General features: G+C 43.1%; 1 protein-coding gene across 1 annotated transcript; it reads left to right on the top strand.

Annotated features, from left to right (window-relative positions):
* The first annotated feature begins 2,097 nt into the window (after nucleotides 1-2,097).
* Nucleotides 2,098-20,328, top strand: MATN3 (matrilin 3). The gene is made up of 8 exons (XM_065928772.1): nucleotides 2,098-2,311; nucleotides 6,546-7,112; nucleotides 10,156-10,281; nucleotides 11,058-11,183; nucleotides 12,757-12,882; nucleotides 16,226-16,351; nucleotides 16,942-17,052; nucleotides 19,528-20,328. Exons 1-8 carry the CDS (start codon nucleotides 2,098-2,100, stop codon nucleotides 19,581-19,583), a joined length of 1,452 nt encoding a protein of 483 aa, XP_065784844.1. The 3' UTR covers nucleotides 19,584-20,328.
* The last annotated feature ends 817 nt before the right edge of the window (nucleotides 20,329-21,145 follow it).

The following is a 21,145-nucleotide window of genomic DNA, read 5'->3' as shown; positions in this document are numbered from 1 at the left end:
AGTTTTTAAAGGAAGCTACCCATAATTTACTCCCTAACCTAACCAAATAGATTTACTCTCTACATATGCCTACCTGCAAATGTGCTGAAACAGACCATTATAGTTCATGTTGCTTCTCACCCTGCATTTCTTGAGAGAAGGAACCTGTGGTGGAGGAACACCAACTGCCCCGCTAGAGGAGGCCAGAGGAAGGGCCTGTTTGCAGAGCCCTTGCCCAGCACAGAGCCGCTCTTGTCAGGCAGTGGAGTGAAACGGAGTGAAGCCATTTCCTCAGCATCCTTCGACTCTTGGAAAAAGCAATGCCAGGTTATTTCTTCTCTGACAAATAATCTATCATGCCTATTTACTATCCTGTCAAGGTAGGGCTAAATATCAGCTCTGTTCGTGAACTTTTATTAATATTTCCTGAAATCCTGGTCCCACTGTAGACTGTAAACCTGCACACAGTGAGGGAGAATTTACAGCAGTTCAGCAGTGAGCAATGCAGGCATCAGCTCTATGCTCCTGGAGCCTACAGTTGAGTGGGGTAAAGAAATAAATACAATATACAGACATATATTGGAGAAGGAAATGGCAACCCACTCCAGTACTCTTGCCTGGAAAATCCCATGGACGGAGGAGCCTGGAAGGCTACAGTCCATGGGGTCGCTAAGAGTCGGACATGACTGAGTGACTTCACTTTCACTTTTCACTCTCATGCATTGGAGAAGGAAATGGCAACCCACAGTCCATGGGGTCGCAAGAGTGAGACACAACGTGGTGACTAAACCACCACCAACACAGTGGATTGTGGTAAAAATAAGTTTGAAAAAACTAAGATATAGGGATGTCCCAGTGCCAAGGCCACAAGATGGGAACAAGCTTGGCGTCCTCCAGGACAAGGGGAAAGCCTAGTGTGGTTGATGCATGGAGAGAAGAGTACAGTTTCAGATGTGGTCAGTGTGGTAGAGGAGGTGGCCTCGCAAAGGAGTTTGGAGTTTACTGGAAGTGAAGTTGCAAGGTTTAAGAAGTGATCTTAAGGTTACTGTGTGGAGTGTAGATATTTAAAAGGCAATAGTCTGAAAGTAGGAAGACCACACAGGCTCTGTTGGGACTCACGTTCATTGCCGTGTTTCACTATCCAGCTCAGCAGTGACCTGCTTTTGGAAGCCTTCCTGGTTTCCTCAGGCAGAGCCAGTCTCTCCTTGACCTCAGTATATTTCCTTAGACAGGTACACCATTGATGCTTCTCTCTCTACCCATGACTACGAGTTCCTGGAGGGTCCCCTGGGTGGGCTCCAGCCCTGCACTGCCACCACCATCACCCCTGGGGGAGGAAGTGGGATGGAGGGAGAGCCTTTGAAGCCTGTGGTACAGGCTGTCCTTCCAGCTCACAGAGGGCTCTCTGGGGAAACGTATGTTTGACTTTCTATTCCTGGTAATATAAGTTCAAATGTTTAGGATGTTTGAAGTTAGGATGAAAGTATTTCTATTCACGCTGCTAGAATCTGTGAGGTGGTTGTTTTCTTTTTTTTTTTTTAGGAGAGCCCACAGCAAAACTTGGGTTCCCTGGCTGGGGAAAAAAATGTAGTTGTAAAAAAAAAAAAATGTAGTTGTAAGGAGCGAGGGGAAACTCGGAGGTGGGCAAACCTGGATGGAGCTGGACCGTAAAGCCTGGGCCTCCTTAACTGGGAGCCTTGGGGGTCAGGAGGGCGAGTTTGGGGGTCGACCAGGCCCCAGGTGTACGGCCAGGCAGAAATTTCGAGAGGGGTAGAACCCGGCCAGGAGGCAGCGGGCCGAGCCCACCCAGACGAGACCGGAGCGGCGGCGGGCGGGGGTCGGGCACCGCGCCGCTGGCCGAAGGGCCCCAGACATTCCAGGTCCGCCGCGGGAATGCACTGGACCGGGCGGCCCGCTGCCCTGGACGGGTTCGGGGGCGGGGCCTAGGCCGAGGGGTGGGGCCTAAAGCCGAGGGGCGGGACCCCAGGCTGCAGGGGCGGGGCCCACGGCCGCGGGACCTTTAAATTGACCGCCCGGGAACCCGGTACCCGCCAGCCACCGACCCAGCCACTGAGCGACGACCCGCCGACGGACACGGGCAGCAGCGCGGAGCCCAGCATGCCGCGCCACCTCCCGGGACTGCTTCTCCTGCTCTGGCCGCTGCTGCTGCTGCCACCGCCCCCCGCCGCCCCCAGCCCCATGGCCCGCCCGGGCTTACGCAGGCTGGGGACCCGCGGCCCAGGGGGCAGCCCCGGACGCCGCCCCGCTCCGGCTGCCCCCGCCAGCGTGCCCTACTCCGGGGCCGGCCAGCCCGGCGGGGCCCGCGGCGCAGGTACATGGCCTGGGCGGGAACGGGAGAGGGATCCCTGACCGAGAGGGATAGGAGAGGGTCCCAGGGAAGTACACCCGCATGGAGCGAGGGAGATCCTGGACCAGGGCCTGGCGGGCTGGATGGGTGGGCAGGCGAATCTGGAGTCAAAAAAGGAAACTCCTTGGTCACCCACCAAGTATTCCCTTCACCCCCGCTCAAGCCAGATGTGGTGGGCAGGAGAAAGATCCCCTCCCCTGCGGGACAAGTCCTGTGGGGAAACTGAGGTCCAGAGAAGGGAAGGGAGATGCCCAAGGTCCCTCCTAGCCAGGGCTAGACTTCCCTTCTCCTGAAGCTCAGACTCCAGCAACTGCCGCCTGAGACTTGGGCAGAGAGGATGGGGCAGCTGTGGGAACAGCTGGGGGCTCCTCACAGCTCTCTGTCCCAGACCCCACCTCTTGTTCAGGTCAGTAAACCTTCCCTGAAATTCTGCTTTCAGTTCTCTGGCTGACTGTGCCCCAACCCCAACCTGTGCTCTCTTACATGCTCAAACACCCAGGACACTTTTGGTCTTTGGTGAACAACAGCAATTCACTTTTGGGTCAGTAGTTGGTTCTTGGGGCAGAGGAAACCTCCTAGAGAGCAGAGTTGGAAGGTGATCCAACACAGCCCCTGACAGCACATACATGGGAGCTGAGCCTTGTCAGGGTGAGAGAATCCAGCAAATCAGGGTCAGAGCCAGGAATAAAGCTCGGGGCTCCGATATCCCAAGCGTGGGTCTTTCCACTGCTTCAAGCTACCAAGCTCTTAGTATGGTTTACATAACATTTTTATCTTCATTACCAAAAAGTCCAGCATCAGAAGTTGTTAAAGTCTGGCTTTAAAGAGAGGCGGCACCAAACCATTTTCTGGATGTCTAGTCTCATCCGGCCAGTGATGCTTCACGCGCCAGGTTGATTTGATTGTCCACCTCTAATGCACCTTTTGAGTAAAGTTGAGGAAAAACACAAAGGATTCTTTCCTGCATCAGCTCTAGTGGACTGGATTTGCTATGGCAAGGGCACGGCCATTGAGACAGGGAGTGCCAGGGTTCACAGTGGTTATATGCAGCCCGACCAGTGGGTTGCTTCAGGTCAAGAATGAGGATAGGGAAGAAGTCTTTCTTCCAGAGGTTATTTTACCTCTCGTCCTGATCCACATTCCTTGGAGAAGGGACTAGAAAGAGAAGGAAGGATTTCTCATGGGGTAGTCAATGTTCCCTGAGCAGCACTGGTTCTTTATTACTTGAAATCAAAACCAACATTAAATGACAATTCTTTAATAAGCACTGCATTCCACTCTTTTTCGAATTCTCTCCTTTTTGCATCCAGAAATTGCTAGGCTTTGCTATGAACTTTTATTTCTAGCGGAGGTCTCAGAAATTGACAATTATTGTGAGTAAGGAAACATTTTCGGAAATTCAGATTCTCATTTTCTTGATTTCTAAGAATCAAAGTGTTGTTATCTAGAAAAGGGAGGTGAGATTCAAAAACAATGAATGTAAAGGGGGTCTGAATCAGGAAGTAAGCAGATGCTCACAGAACATCCTGCTAAGCCCCCTGTATTTTCTATTCCTGCTGTAATAAATTATCATGAATTTAGTGGCTTAAAACAGCACATATTTACTGTCTAAGAGTTCTGCAGATCAGAAGTCTGACACTAGTCTCCCTGAACTAAAATTAAGGTATCAGCAGGGTTGCTTTCCTTTTGGAAAGATCTTAGAGGAGAATCCATTTCTCTTTCTTTTTCACCATATAGAGGTGACCCTCATTCCTTGGCTCACGACATTTTCACTCCATTTTCAAAGCCACCAAAGGCAGGATGATTCCTCACATGTCATCTCCCAGATCTCTTCTGCCTCCCTATTCAACTTTTAGGAGTCTTTGTAATTATATTGGATCCACCAGGATAACCGCCCCATCTCAAATCTTCAACTTAATCACACTTGCAGAGTCTCATTTACCTTGTAAATAAACATACTTACAGGTTCTAGGAATTAGGTCATGGACATATGTGAGGGGAGGGCATTATCTTATCCTGCCCACTACACCCCTGTAACCTCCCATAGATGATTCCCTGTGAAAAATCAAGTGAAGAAGGAAATGAATCTTGCACGTTTACTTGCAAGAACATAACCTCAACATGAATAAGGACACCATTTGGGTGTTAGAGACAACACTGTCAGATATGGGGTTCATATCATATGTGGTTTCCCTCTTACTTAAATTATGCAAACACAGCCAGATCCATCTCCTGGAAAGACTTTCTTCTTTGCTCTCAGTGCATGGTAATCAGGGATGAAACGAAATTCTGGAGTTACTTATTTTTTTTTTTTAAAGAATTAATTCCTTTTGACTTAGCTAAATACATGACGTATAGCATATTCAGATTGATGGCTCAAAGTCACCAAGCAAGATGTTTACTAAGTACTTGAGATAATGTTAATTTTGGTGGCAGAAAATGCTGCCTTAGAGAGGCAATCAGGCAATGAAAAGTCCCTTTGGGCTGGGAGTCTGGAAACCTGGAGTCCTATCTATATTCTACCACTTTCTAGCTCTACACCTCCCTGAGTCTCAGGTACCTCACCTGTATAAAGGTATAAAAGCAACTCTAACTTGCATCTCTAATTGCATCTCTAACTTCACAAGATTGTTGGGTTGAAATCCTGTGATATCTAAAGTGTTATCGAAGGTAGGATTTATTTATTGTCTTAATTAATACCTCTAGGAATCAGGCTAAAAGCAAGAGGATACTTACCAGTTTTGTTTGTTTGTTTGTTTTTTAACTATACAGAGGCATAATTCCTATTGCAGACAGGGCTTTTTCTGTCATCAACTGCTTAGCTAGGAGTTTAATTTTGAATAAATAAAATACCTACACCTTTTCTCCTTACACACTGAGTAAATTGCTCTCTTAGAGTTTTATCAATTTCCAGCCAGCCTCCTATTAGGAAAGGACAGAACCCTGAGTGATATTTCATGCCAAAGGATATCATTTTGATTCAGGGCTTGGGTGTGTGTGTGTGTGTGTGTGTTTTGGGAAAGAAGGAGGAATGGCTTCTCTCTTGGATTTGATTTGGGTGGCTAGGAGAGGGAGGAGTATAGAACAAGATTAGAGGGGGAAAGGATAAGAAGGATGTGCTGAAAACAAAACTGTATTGTGTCTCTACAATGTGCCAAGTCCTTTTGTTTGGGAATGATACATGTTCCTTGAGGCCAGGTAATCTGGCTTATTATTATTATTTTTGTAGCCCCTTGGCTTAATACACGGTGAAAGTGAAGTTGCTCAGTTGTGTCTGACTCTTTGTGACCTCATGGACTGTAGCCTACTAGGCTTCTCAGTCCATGGAATTTTCCAGGCAAGAGTACTGGAGTGGGTTGCCATTTCCTTCTCCAGGGGATCTTCCCAACCCAGCGTTCAAACCCCGGTCTCCCGCATTGCAGGCAGACGCTTTACCGTAAAAAAAAAAATGTGGAGAATTAAAAAAATGAGAGAGGTGACTAAGAATTTGGTGGGAGCAGTAGGATAGATTCCAGGTCAAACTCTCTGCTTCTTGAAACAAGACATGCTGACAAAGACGGACCTCAACGTGGACTAGATGAAGTGGTCACCCTTCTTTCCACTTTTTGAGGTTTAAACTCAGAGCTATTTGGACCTCAGAGTTCACTAAACTTGAGTGAATGACCAGATGGAGGGAGAATTTAGGGCTGCTCTGGAGCAGTTTTCACCACCTTGAAAGTGGAGAAAAAGAAGGAAGTCAGCAGGAGAGCACCTGCGTGCCTCGCCTCACACTCTGCGGTTGTCTGAGGGGCTGTGAGGCTTGAGCAGGCCATGGAGGGGGCATTGAGGCTGCCCTGAGTTCAGTTCAGACAGGGTTCAGGGATGGCCAAGGTGCCCAAGAGAGGCCTGAAGTCCATTCCTGTGCATCAAAGAGGAACCTTTGAACAAAACTTTAAGCAGAAGGATGAAACTTTCCAGGTGAAAAGTTCAGGACATTCAAAGAGGGGAGCTCTTTGAGGAAACGTCACACCACTATGTGAATTCTCACTGGGGAATCCTGAAAGGCCTCAGTGCTTTCAACGTCCAAAGGGCGGGTGGTCTTGAGGCAGACAGCAGAGTCGGGTATCTGGGGCCAGGGATGCTAGTCACAACACTCCCCTTCTGACTGTGGTCCGCTCGCCGATGAGCCGTGTACTGTCGCCCATGCCCTTCTTTGCAGGTGTTTGCAAGAGCAGGCCCTTGGACCTGGTGTTTATCATCGACAGTTCTCGTAGTGTACGGCCCCTGGAGTTCACCAAAGTGAAAACGTTTGTCTCGAGAATAATCGACACTCTGAACATCGGGCCGGCGGACACGCGGGTGGCAGTGGTGAACTACGCCAGCACCGTGAAGATCGAGTTCCATCTCCAGACGCACTCGGATAAGCAGTCCCTGAAACGAGCCGTGGCGCGGATCACGCCCTTGTCTACGGGCACCATGTCGGGCCTGGCCATCCAGACGGCGATGGACGAAGCCTTCACAGTGGAGGCAGGAGCTCGAGGGCCCTCTTCCGACATCCCCAAGGTGGCCATCATCGTGACGGACGGGCGGCCCCAGGACCAGGTGAACGAGGTGGCGGCGCGGGCCCGGGCGTCCGGCGTTGAGCTGTACGCTGTGGGCGTGGACCGGGCCGACATGGAGTCCCTCAAGATGATGGCCAGCGAACCCCTGGACGAGCACGTTTTCTACGTGGAGACCTATGGGGTCATTGAGAAACTTTCCTCTAGATTCCAGGAGACCTTTTGTGGTAAGTCTTTGCTTCTAGTTAGAAAAGACGTTATAGTCAGACATCGTGTGTCTGAAGAAAAAGAGATTTATTCTTTTTTTTTTTAATTTTATGGAAAACTTAAATATAAGCAACGCTTTTTTTGGTATGTGATTTTTTTTTTTCTAAACTTAAGCATACTTTGTTGGCTTAGGAATATAGAGCTGCCTTATATATAAGTTGGTTTGCTCATAAAATCTTCCTGTTTGCATTAGAAATGTGAAGTTCTGGAAATATCCAGGGTAAATGATCCTGCTGTTCCCTGATGGGGTCAGAAGAAAATACAAATAAAAAACCAGACACCTCTCTTCTATCCTTCTGCCCACCGCATTTTTTCCAGATATTTTCTTTAGTTTTACCATCTCTAGATTTAACAGAACTCTGCTTGTTTTTTTTCTCAGAAGACAGGGCCTGCATCTGTCCCTAGAAAGATTGGCTGGCTTCTTGTCCAGCATAACTGTCCATCAGAGTGTATACTTCGCAAATACTCTAGTTTTCAGATTCAGCTCATTCTCTGATTATTCCTTGTGGAGGGGCAAGATTAAGAACCAGGGAGACTAGGATTTCAGCTCATTTTTGAGATAGCAAGATGTAGGCTATTTTTTGGTTCTTTATTTTAATATTTTAAGTTTTTAATTATTCTGCTACTGTCCTCCCTCTCCTTTCTTCCTTTAGGATGGAGTTTAAATCTGAACATGCTGATCTAATTAGAATTTTTAGCATGAATCAGCCAAACCCATGAATATGAATCCATTCAAGGCTCAGGTTTATCTTTAGTCACTGATCAAAATTATGAATCTGTGGGACTCGAACTTTTTAATTTTTACTTTTAAATTTATTTTTTGTTTTTCTTTAAAAAATTTCTCTCTTCCTTTGTCTCTTTCTATCTATATTCATTTATTTTAATCATCTGGAGATAATCTTTCAAAACTCTGTAGAATTATCCAAGCAGGTGTGGACAAATTTCTAGTTCAGGTGAATTTTAAAGTATAGATTACTGTTGCCGTATAATTTATTCTGCATTTGTTTTCTCAATATGTGTTTATTGATCACTGATGATACAAAGATAAAGGTAATCCCTGCCTACCATCAAGCAAAAGTCTAGGGCTGGACCTGAGACAAGCAAGTGAACCAACAATTACAGTTGTCAATTTTAAGGAGACTTTATACATAAATGAAAGTGAAACTCAGTAATCAACAGTTTATCAGGAAATGGGAGATGAAGTCTCGGTCTGGAGCAAATTCTGACCTCATCTCAGCCAGACCTGGCAGGGGCCCTCTTGTGTTTCCTGCCTTAGGACACTGGGTCTTCTCAAGCTGTCCTTGGCTTTAGTGGCATTAACTCGGCAGTCATTGGTTTCCCAAAAGAAAATAGCTTTCTTTCTCCCAGGAAACCCCCCCTGTATTTGTGGGTGAGAACTTTTCCATGAAGATGCTGTTTTGTGGCAAGGTTGGGCCTCGAAGCTAGCACCTGGGGTTGGGCTTGAAGGACATAAAGTAACAAGTGGTGAGTGGCCACCTTTTCATCCTGGTACAAGAGACCTTCTTGTTCTGGGGGAAAAACGTCCTGTCTTTGAAAAAAGACTGAGGCGCAGCTGTTGTAGTCAACCGACTGGAAAGATTATTCCATGAAAAGGCCCTTCTTGGAAAAATATTAGCCTTGTCCTGTTGCCAGAACTGTGGGGGCTGGGTGAACTGCCACAGGGGTGCCAGCCTGCTCCTACAGGCCTCCTTGGTTTCTCAGAAATGACCAAATACATGATTCTTTTATCAAAACATGTCACTTGGGAAAAAAATCTGACATAAAAATGGCTCCAGGAGCAAAAAGATGAGGATGCCATTTAGCTAATGTGTTGTGTTCTTTTTCTTTCACTGATTCGTATATAGCAGATGGGGCTTCCCTGGTGGCACAGATGGTAAGGAATCTGCCTGCGGTGCAGGAAACCTGGGTTTGATCCCTGGTTTGGGAAGATCCCCTGGAGAAGAGAATGGACACCCACTCCAGTATTCTTGCCTGGAGAATCCCATGGACAGAGGAGCCTGGCGGGCTATAGTCCATGGGGTCGCAAAGAGTCAGACATGACTGAGTGACTAACACTGTCACTTTCTTTTTCACTTTTCATACAACATGTGAGTTTAGACTCCTTGCAGATATGAGAGTCACGTGCAGATACATTTGAGCTCAGGAACCCGTACCATGTATTTAAAAGGCAGTTACCTGCATTGCCCTCCACCATTTGCATGTTCAAACATGTATTGCTGCCCAAAGAGTGAGGGGGTTCCAGGCCTAGTGCAATGCCTGGGGATGAATTCTGTTTAGACTCACTATAAAACCCTTGGAAACCGGCTTCTGGTCGCAGTGGGACAACTAGCTTGTAGAACTTCAGGAAGTACAATATTGTTCCCTTCTTGCTGTTGGAGAGCACAAGTCTTTTTCTCTGTCCAGGTAGATACATTGGATAAAACACTGAATTGCCTGATTCATGTAACTGTTTGGTTTCAGCTCCAAATTCAAAAATCCCTTTCTCCTTTGAGAAACTCAACTACAAGATCTATGATTTTAAATTAGTAACATTTAAACATTACTAATTTAAACATTACTAAGGGGCAGAAATAAGCCAGGGGCAGAAAACAAATAGTCAATTTTTAGAGTGAACTAAAGAAGAATACTTTGGCCACCTCATGCGAAGAGTTGACTCATTGGAAAAGACCCTGATCTGGGAGGGATTAGGGGCAGGAGGAGAAGGGGACAACAGAGGATGAGGTGGCTGGATGGCATCACCGACTAGATGAACATGAGTTTGAGTAAACTCCGGGAGTTGGTGATGGACAGGGGGGCCTGGCCTGCTGCGATTCATGGGGTCCCAAAGAGTTGGACACGACTGAGCAACTGAACTGAACTGAACTGAAAGATGGAATTGGAGAGGAATGTGCAGAGTGATTTTTTTTTTTTTTAACAAGAGAGGAAGTATCTGAAATGCTTCTGATGTGTTGACACTGACTGTTGTAAATTTTCTTTGCACAGCTCTGGATCTGTGTGCGTTGGGCACACATCAGTGCCAGCATGTGTGTATCAGTGATGGAGATGGCAGGCACCACTGTGAATGCAGCCAAGGATATTCCTTGAATGCTGATAAGAAGACGTGTTCAGGTGAGGCCTGCTTAAGGGACTGACTGACAGGGACATATTTGGGGACTCACTCCCCAAGACTTTGGACTGGCCTTATGCTTTTCTGCTAACTGCCTTGTGGCAGATATACTGTTATCAACAACTTTCCTTGAAAAGGAACATGAGGGGGAAAGTGAGAGAATACCCAAAACAGCCTATTACAGTAGTTATGGCTTGTTTTAGAGAGAAGGGTTAGTAGAGGAAAAGGACAAAACTCTTGGTATTTTGAGATTTTGGAATTTTTCCTGGATATTATTTAACTTAATACAAGCTACTTTTACCTCTCTGTAACCCTAGGTTCTCATGGAATCTAGAAGTGGAAGAAAACTTAGGGAGGTTCTCACTCATCTGCTGTATGAATACTCACATACTGTCAATGAAGGGTACAAATTAGGTCCATTTTGTTAGATCCTAGAAAATAGTTGTTGAGAGGAAGAAAACTTAAGAGATCATTTAACTCAACCTGATCATTTTATAGAAAATGAAATTGAGATCCGTCCCCACTGCCCCAAGAAGGGAGAGAAGACTTACCCATGTCATGGGGTCTGTTAGTGAAAGAACCGAGATGAGGAAGCGAGTTCCAACCCTCCCGTCCAGTAGGCATCCTCTTGTGTCAGACTGACCCATTTCATTAGCATTGTGTATGTGTGTGTATGTATATGTGTGTATGTGTGCATGGATGTATCTGGTATGGCCCATAGTTATTTGCTTACCATGTTTTCCATGTGTTGACATTTGTCCTGGTCGTCTTTTGATAGCTATTGATAAGTGTGCTCTTAACACTCATGGCTGTGAACACATCTGTGTGAATGACAGAACTGGCTCTTATCATTGTGAGTGCTACGAAGGTTACACCTTAAATGAAGACAGGAAAACGTGTTCAGGTAAGTGGGGGCAGGGGCTTTACTATTGCCTTTCTGTCTACCTACCTCCCCAAGCCAGTGTTGGGGAGGTCATCTCAACAGGGAACTTGATATCTTTTTGTCTGTTGCCATCTTGGGCTTTTCCCATTTCTTATGAGAAAAGTTAAAAATGGCAGTATGCTGTCTCATGACTTACCTGTGTGAGTGTGTTGTTCATTTCCTTCTCTGTCCCCAGCCTTAATTGTCCTCTCCAGATGCTGAAGACAATTTAGTTAAAATCAAATAACAACCCATCAGACACTTGTTACTTAAAAAAAGAAAAGCAGTAACTCTGCAGCAGAGAGACCTGGCAGACGCCACTTTCACTAAGTCATCGGAGTTGATGTCACTGGCAGTGACACAGTGACATCATGCTTCTTCTGTCATCACGTGACACACAGTGATGTCACACTTCTTCTGTCGTCATGTTCTCAGGGCACAACAGCACTTCTGTGGTTTTCTTGATAAAAGTTTAGGATCATGAGGAAACCTCAGACAAACCCAAACTGAGAGACATTCCAAACTGAGAGACATTCCATGAACTAATTTTTCAGTAATTTTCAAAAGTGTCACAGTCATGAAAGACAAAGAAAGACTGAGGAAATGTCCCAGATTGGAGGAAACTCAGGAGATGTGACAGCTTAAAGCAATGTGTGAGCCTGGATTGGATCCTGGGCCACAAAAAGGGCATTCGTGGTAGAAACACTGGCAGACTTTGAATAACGTCTTTGGTTTGTTAAGGGCATTGTATCATGGTTAGTTTCCTGGTTTTGGTCATTACACTGTGCTTGTATAGGATGTTTACATTTGGGGAAATGGCATGAAGTGTAGGACTTTTCAAAATGAAAAGTTCACAAAGATAAACAATAGTTTAAAAATATCATGTCAGTAGAGAGAGAAGTGTACAAAAGTGCAGTTTGGGTCTTGAGTTCTGATGCTGTTCTGAGTCAGTTGATCTCCTTTGGACTTGGTTTCCTCATTTATTACAGGAGAGGACTGAGCTACAGTTTCTTCAAATGCAGATTCTGTGTCTTTCTGAATCTAGTATAATTAGTTCCACAACTGTTGGAATCCCTTTGATTCAGCATAAACACAGCAAATCTAAAAGGAATGCTTTAGAAAGCATTTGTGAGATACTTAGATGATAAAAGCTCAGTATAGGGGACTTCCCTGGCAGTCCAGTGGTTAAGACCCCATGCTTCCAATGCAGTGGCTGTGGGTTCAAGTCCCTGGTCAGAAAGCTAAGACCCCATATGCCACATGGTGAGGCCAGACAAAGAAGCAAACCAAAAATAAAAGAAAAGACCAACAATATAAACTCAGCATAGATTATGAAAAGGAGTAGGGGAAGATAGAAGACTAAGTATTGTGTGTGTACGGGTTTGTTTTACTCAGCTAACTTCTAGTAAGAGTAAATATTACTGATGGCTTTGAGTGGTTCCTAGTAAATTCTCCTTTTTTGCATTGCTAGCTGCAAATAAGAAGATTTCTACATATGGGTAATAAAAGACCTCTCCACATTTAATTTCTTTTCTTCTGGACTTCCGCTTGGCAGCTCAAGATCGGTGTGCTTTGGGCACGCATGGCTGTCAGCACACTTGTGTGAATGACAGAGCTGGGTCCCACCACTGTGAGTGCTACGAGGGTTACACTCTGAACGAAGATAAAAAAACGTGTTCAGGTAAGGTCCGCTCAGTAAATTCTTTCATACGGGACCCTTTCTACTGCAGTGAAACCAAGTTTCAATTCACCATGAGAGAGATTCTTTAAAGTTAGGTAAGCAATTGGACTTTAGACGTTCTACCATGCTTACAGACCAAGGCACACACTGCTAGGGGGGCAGTTTGCTCACTAGGTTTTGCAGACATAGCTCACTTCAGAAAATTACTGGTAATGGGCAGGGAGTGGGGGAATATAAGAAAAGCTAATTGGATGTACGGTCCAGGAAAATTTTATATCTCTGAAAAGCAAATAGGAAACTTTGGAGGAAGTCCGTGGGACAGTAACTATTTGGTGTGATAGGCTGAACTGATCTTTTTCCAATTAAAACTAGGCCTGGAACTTTTCTGTAGTGTTCAACTTAAAGCTGGGTCGTTTTTAGTAAAGGAGACTTTGTAAATGACTGAATTAGACCCACACAGATCTTCCAGTAAGTTTGAAGTAAGTCCTTCACTGACAGTTTCTAGATGATCAATCTTGGGTGAATCTGAGGCTTATGACTTGGTGAGGGAGCCCGTGCCAGAACTGCTAATCCTCATTAATTTGATTTAAACTCACTGAGAGAACAGAGTGGCATTTATAATGTAAAAGCAGTCCTCTGAGAAATTCCTAGCTCTCAAGGTGGTGTTTAATTTTGGCATAGTCAGTATTTTTTTTTTTTTTTAATTTTATGTATACTCTCCTCTTCCTTGAGGAGGTGTAATATGTGACCTTTTCAAGAGAGATTAAAGGAAGTGGCACATCACGAATTTGCCCTTTAAAAAACAAAATGAGATCAATAAAACAGTACTGAGCTCCTATTTTGTTCCCAGGACTGTGCTTAGCCGTGTGGGCATGTAAGGAAGCATCAGCTTCTGCCTCTGAGTTATGACAGGTGGGGTGCAAACCGAAAAAGTGTCATTTTCTTTTTTTTTTTAAACATTGGAGGATAATGGCTTTACAATGTTGTGTTACTTTCTGTTGTACGACAACGTGAATCGGCCATAAGGATACATATATCACCTCCCTCTTGAGCCTCCCTCCCACTCACCTCCATCCCACCCCTTTAAGTCATCACAGAGCACTGATCTGGGCTCCCTGTATTATGTAGCAGCTCCCCACTAGCTATGTTTACACATGGTGGTGTATACATGCCAATGCTATGGTTTTGATTACTCCCGAACCAGTACCTTAAGAAAGCAACCACTGGTAGCGAGAGTCCATAACTAAGGAGAGGCTGGGGGTGGCCAGAGGGCCGGGACTGGGGGAGTGGAGGGGGCATGGGCAAGGGGAGGGGCTTGTGTCAATTTGTTGAGGTGGGTGGGACTAGGTCACAGGGTGGGACTCGGATTCAAGGCTGCTCTTCTCAAACCCTGCGTATCCCTGTTGATACTCTAAGCGGGTCCTTTACACTGAAGACCCGCGAACAGGAAACAAAGTGCGTTTACATGTAAACTAACAGATATTATGGAATAAAATGAACCACCTTATTAAAAAGAAGCAATCAAAGGAGATTTTCAGTTAAGACAGACTTCAGTTAAGGCAGCACTTCCAGGTAATGGTTCACCCACATTCTTCAGGGTCTGCTGGGTGCCATGCGCTGTTCCAGGCATTTTAGCGACAGCCACACATTTACTGCTCACAGCAAATTTACTCATAACACCTGAGTAACTTGCCGGTGGTTACTTGCTCGTGAGTAGCAGAGCCAGGATTTGAACCCAGGCACTTGATCTGGTGGTTCGTACATTCTCAAACACTGAGCTACACCGTCTCATGGTGCAAAGCACATGACAACGAAAGGAGATAGAAAAAGAAAGATGCGATGGTGGGAAATAAGTATTTATATATTTTACAGCAATAATGGATGCCATGCTAAAACTGGGGTACACAACGTGGGGCAGATCTGCTCTACTGGCCTGCCTTCCCCTCACTGGGCAGTGGGAAAGCTAGTAAATTAACCGTGGGGCCCCAGATCAGGGGCTGGGGGCTGGAGGCATGTCCGCTTGTTATCTCTGGAATCGCTGCTAAGCTGGGCTGAGGGGTAAAAGAAATGCTTTGCTAGTAGGCATTTTACTGGAAACATCTCAATTGTAGTAGTGAAGGGAGTATCAGTGTGAAAGTTGGAAAGACGTTGTGGTTAGATTATCTAGGGCCTTGTGTGCCATGAAAAGCTCTTTTATAGGCAGTAGTGAGCTACAGATGAAGGTGAAAGAGGAGAGTGAAAAAGCTGGCTTAAAACTCGATATTCAAAAAGCTTAGATCATGGCATCTGGATCCATCACTTTATGGAAAATAGATAAGGAAACAATGGAAACAGTGATAAAATATGCAGACTTTAAGAAAATCAACCCCAAATATACATTGGAAGGATTGATGCCGAGGCCGAAGCTCCAATACTTTGGCCACCTGATGCAAAGAACTGACTCATTGGAAAAGACCCTGATGCCAGGAAAGACTCAAGGCTGGAGGAAAAGGGGACGACAGAGGATGAGATGGTTGAATGGCATCACTGATTCAATGGACAAGAGTTTGAGCAAGCTTTGGGAGATGGTGAAGAAGAGGAAAGCCTGGTATGCTGCAGTCCATGGGGTTGCAAAGAGTCAGACACAGCTGAGTGACTGAACAACAATATTGAGCCATGGAAAGTTTGGAAGCATGGAATGACACTTAAGAGGAGATTTAGAGGGGAACAAACAGTTTGACTCCTATAATTGCCGAGAAGGACCTATGTCCCCCAGGAAGCCTTTGCTCTTGTAATGTATTTGTGACAGATAAAAAATACATTCTTGTCCAACCATACACATCATCAGCACCGCCATCACCGTTATTATTTTTCTCTCTCTGTGTGTGCATGAGCTCGCAGGTCATTATTTTCTGTACCACTTTAAGCATCAAAGACAGGCCCTCGGTCAATACACTCTTTTTTGTGCAGCATCAAATTTAACTCCATGTGTGAGTAGGTCCCTAATAATTTATTTTTGGTAATGGTGAAGATGATCCATATATAGCTGGAGAGCTTGGAGGTGTTAGGGAAAGGCCAGAGGTAAGTTCTGGAATAGAATTAAGATGCAGTGCAGCCCTCCAGGACTGTGGACAGTGAAAAAAAGAGAGGCAGAATCCAAAATATTTGGAATAAATAGCAGGGAAAGGGCTGTGGGGGAGGAATCAGCAAGAGGCTCCCTCCTTCTGAAACATGGGAGACTGGTGACTGAAGGATTCATATGTGCCCAAGTTGGGACCAAACCAAAGCTTCTTTCTCCCAGAAATCGGTGTCGTTTCCGATTGTAATTTGTGAATATTCTCTCTCCTGCCCCAATCCTGGCCAGTTCTTAACCAGTGTGCCCTGGGCTCTCATGGTTGCCAACACATCTGTGTGTATGACGGCAATGCCTCTTATCACTGCGACTGTGACACTGGCTACACTTTGAATGAAGACAAGAAGACATGTTCAGGTAACGATGGTCCCTTTAAGTCTCATCCATGCACTTGGACAGGAGTGTGCTTTCTTGTATTCAAGTCTGATGTACAGTTTTGAGTCTTGCCTCTTACCATCGGAATCCTCCAGTGGTTTCCAAATGTCTTCAGGATGGAATGTTTCTATTTTTCCACCAGACGTCCTTCCCGCCATTGGTTTTTAAAGGAACCTCCACCCTGTTCTCCCTAGTGAACATTTTCATTTCTTAACGAAGACACAGTATCACAAGGAGATGGTCTTTATCTCTGCATTCTTGGCTTCTCCCTACATCGTGTTAAAACAGTTTAACTTTGTATCATGGAGAATTTCTGATCATCACAAAAGCATTGAGAAGAGTAGAACTCTCATGTAACCATCACCCAGCTTTGACAATTGTAAACTTTTCCTCAACATCTCTGTTTCTTCTTTGACACATCCCACAGTATTTTCTCCTCTTTCTGTGGCTCTTATCTCCTAGAAAATGCATGTAGCTTAAGTCTTAAAAGTAGAAGTATTGAATTGTTGATTTCCCGATTTCCTATGATTTCTGATTAGCTGTAACGGTTTATGTACTGTCATTGCCTCCAGCCGTTGAAGAAGCACGAAGACTCATCTCCACAGAAGATGCTTGTGCGTGTGAAGCCACACTGGCATTCCAGGATAAGGTCAACTCATATCTGCAGAGACTGAACTCGAAACATATCCTTTTTGGAAGGATTTCTGCTTCTGCTTGAAGCCAACCTAGGTCTTACAATGGACATTTGAGGACATTTCACAGGATAAGGGCCTTATTCATTAAGTTTTAAGATGAACAGTAGAAATACACAGCCTTAATTTTTTAAGAGTTCTTTTTAAATATTTTAGGAGACTGTTACACCCATTTTTATTTGCATGTGAAAGCAGTGTAATTATTTTTCTAGTGCTTTTCCACAGCAGTATAAGCTCCTAATTGAGCTCTATTTAACCAGGGCTATCATCCTGATTCCTTAATAGGACTTTCTTATTTCTTACTAAGACAAGTCAGCTGATGAATGGAGTGTGATAACTTTGTTTAGCCAGGTGGTCAAAGAGTAGGTTTCAAAATGTAACATGGTACCACCTCAGAAACTTTCAAAAGCAGTTCTTTAGCCAAAGGAGTTATTCAGGAAGAGTACTTTTTCTTAGCCCAGCTGAAGTTAACAACACTGTTCGTAGGGATCTTTGAGGAGTATTCAAACTGCGATAATTACCAAAAGTGTGCCCTTGCTGCTCAAAAGTCAGTAAACAGGCCAGGTTGGTGGAAAGTAAAGTTGGCTTTATTTCAGATGCCGGCATCTGGGGGTGGTCAGGGGTGAGAGTTTTTATAGCCGGGGGTGGAGGACTACATGCAGAAACAGAACAGTCATCTTCAGATTGGTCCTCAGTGGTTTGACCAGCATCATCTTGGTTGTTTTAGGTGTACTTAATCTTCTATTCCGAGGTTCATTTGTTCTTTTCTTTGTGGCCAGTTCTCTGAATTGTGGCAGTTTCTGTCTTGCCTACAGTCTGGTCATTAGGTAGCTAACTTCTTCCACCTAGTATGTTAGTATTGATGAGACAGTTCACAGGATATGGCTCAGAATATTATCTATAGCTCTTGAGAAAAAACTGAAGGTCCCTGACTATGCGTAATGACTATATTATTTAGTCTTTGTTTGTTTCCAAATTTCTCACTTCTCTGATTAAGCTTATTCTTTGAGTAAAGTTTTCCACAGACAAAAGGCAGGCAGAGGACATGGTAAGGGGGCAAGACCATAGGGTTCAGTTCTTGTTTCAGTAGGAGCTTACCTCGGAGCTTGCAGAGACGTTCAAGGGATATGAAGGGACACAGAACATTTTAAAGGAATGTTTCCAAATCCTTCACTTCCTTAAATTGATCTGCTTACAATGCAACTTGGGGTCAGTTGGCAGTCTCTTTTCCCATCTCTCATTTCAGTGCCACCAATCTCCTAACTTTACATAAGAAAGGGATATCTCTTGCTTACCCTGAATTTTAATAAGGTGAATTTCTTGGAAAGGTAAAATCTCCTTTTTCTAAAGTTATTTATTATTGGCCATGCTGGGTCTTTGTTGCTGCGAACAGGCTCTCTAGTTGCAGGGAGGGGGCTGTTCTTCTTTGTGGTGCACGGGCATCTCGTTGCAGTGTCATCTCTTGTTGGGGAGCCTGGGCTTTAGGGTGCACAGGCTTCAGTAGTTGTGGCTGGGGGGATCTAGAGTGCGGGCTCGGTAGTTGTGGTGGGCAGGCTTAGTTGCTCTGCGGCATGTGGAATCTTCCCAGGCTGGGGCTCAAAACCCATGTCCCCTGCATTGGTGGTGGATTCTCAACCACTGTACCAGCAGGGAAGTCTCTCAACAGTTTTTTAAATTAAGGTTTCATAAACACATCTCTCCCAATTCATTCCATTAAGAGATACCTTTCTAATTAAAATTTACCTTTTATTTTTTTAATGATTTTATCTCAAAATTTGTGATTGAGTTCTTGTTTGGATCAACTGTGTGCCCATCCTAGTTGTAATGATAACTCAACCAAGGTGATTAAAAAAAATTAGAGCCTTTGGTCAAAGAAAATTAATTCAAAGGTAATCTAGATGTAAACATGTATGTGCTTGTTGTCTGCATGAAGTTTATGTCAGAAAGTGTAAGAGAGTGATCAAGAACAGATTTTCAAGATTCAAGTAGAATAAAATTCTGTGGAAGCAGCAGAAAGGAAATACAAATTTAAGGAGATATTTTATTTTAGAAGAACAATAGTAATAATTCAGTATGTTATTAATATTACATAGGATACATTTAAAAGACTGGTTTAAATTTTATTTTAAAGCATCAATATTTATAATACAGCAAAATTGCATACTTTGTTACATAAAAGTTATGAAAATTTTCATACAATTTAAATATGCACAAGGTATTACTTGTCAAAATTATTTTAGGGGACATGTGAACAAAAATGCTTGAAGATGACCACTTTATATCCTGCTCTCTAAAGGACAGAATATCTGAGTTTTAGACAGATTAGATTTTTGGTGAGAAAATTTCACTCTTTCTGTTCCAATGAGAACTTACATTTTTCTTTTATCTTGTACTGAAGTGTCTGAAAGTGTGTTTACATTTTCTAATGTTTAAAAATATGTGGTTTTGGCCTTAACAACTAGTCACTTGATGACATTTTGGAGAAGTTGCAAGCAAATGAATATGGACAAGTACATCGTTAAACTACTCAAATGTTTTACCTGGAAATAACGAGCATTTGGTGTAGTAAATACTTCAGCATACTCGAATGTTCCTGCTAGTAATCTGCCATTACAAATGCTTGAATGCTACTGGAGTTTCTGGTGAACCAGTAACATTTTTCTAAGGAAATAAATGTCCCTGATTAAGTGCAAATTTTAGTGTCTTTAAGCTATGACTGTGAAATAGTTGGTAGAAAATAGAAGGAAAGGTTTCATATTTTTTTTTACTTCTTTACTAATTGAGCCATTTAATTTTTAAATGTTTGTATTAGTAAGATAATCATACTTAAAATGGAAACTTTTGATCTATTTTTTTTCTTGATATAGTATAAACCAGTCTTGTTACTTTAGAGTGTAACTTGTAGAGGGTATTTACACATAAAAGTTCATATAATTAAATTGATGAATATGATTTAGAACTATATCGCTAACTTTTTTTGTTTTTTCTCATTTTTGCCAGGGTATTGTTGAAGCTGTGATCAGGGGATTGTAATACATATATCTAAATATAGTTAACACAGATTAAGTGAGTTGTTACATGCCATTTTTAATTCATTCTGATGTTAGAAAGAGACACACAACTACAGACTTTAGTTGTGAGTTAAATGTTAAACTATTTACCAAGAACAAAAAATTCTAAATTTACTTGTTTTACTTTAGAATTCAATCAATAAAATTATATATTTATAAATATTGCTATAACAACATAACCTAATGTTTTTGAAAATGTTCATGATAAGCCTGTTTTTTCCACTTACATATTTGATAAAAATTTTTTTTTCAGCTTTAACGTTTATAACTTTTAGAAGAAAGTAGTTCTTTAAATTATAGATGATTCATTCTTTTTTGGTTTATGTTGTCTTTACTATAATAAAAACATCAATATCTATATATTATTGTCAAGATTTTTTTTGACTTATATCAACTTTGTTCATGTATTTTCTTAAATTAAGCTGAATTACAATTATTTTGAAAATGAAACATTTTCTTGTCAATGAAACAATGTCAGTCAAAACAGTGTTATGACTCATCCTATAATTTAATCTCATGCTCTCAAAGTTAAAATTTTAAGTTCAGGTTAAATAGAAAGGCTTTGATCAAGAATATTGTGGGAGAGGGAATAAAACAGAATTACATAAATTCAGATTAAATTATGATGAAGGTCCATTAAAATAAACACCTGAAAAGAAACCCAGAAACAATTAAAAACAACTAAACTGTCAAGGGAAGAAATGAAAAACGAACACATCAAAGGCAATAAATATTATATGAAACATATAATTTCTCAACATTTTTGAAAGGACCTGACATACAGCAAGTGCTATCTTCCAAACTTCTTTGAGCACACAATCAGTTATACTAATATATCACAAAGAAATGGTATTACGGGGGAATAAATGAGAGCTCATGTATAAGAACTATGGAAAGGTATTTAGAGAAAAATTTTTAAGGATGTGACCATCAGTAGCTTCAACTAAACATGCCTTAAACTTAACCAGTTGATTAGAATTCCCCCGGCTTAGAAAACTGATTTTTGTTTCCTG

Source organism: Muntiacus reevesi, chromosome 3 (assembly GCF_963930625.1).
Source record: "Muntiacus reevesi chromosome 3, mMunRee1.1, whole genome shotgun sequence".
NCBI classification, from domain to species: Eukaryota; Metazoa; Chordata; class Mammalia; order Artiodactyla; family Cervidae; genus Muntiacus; species Muntiacus reevesi.
This window is presented reverse-complemented; position numbering and strand designations above follow the sequence as displayed.

Coding starts and splice junctions, on each gene's coding strand:
- MATN3 (XM_065928772.1), top strand. CDS start 2,098: ATGCCGCGCCACCTCCCGGGACTGCTTCTCCTGCTCTGGCCGCTGCTG. Junction 7,113..10,155: donor ATTCCAGGAGACCTTTTGTG/GTAAGTCTTTGC, acceptor TTCTTTGCACAG/CTCTGGATCTGTGTGCGTTG. Junction 10,282..11,057: donor TGATAAGAAGACGTGTTCAG/GTGAGGCCTGCT, acceptor GTCTTTTGATAG/CTATTGATAAGTGTGCTCTT.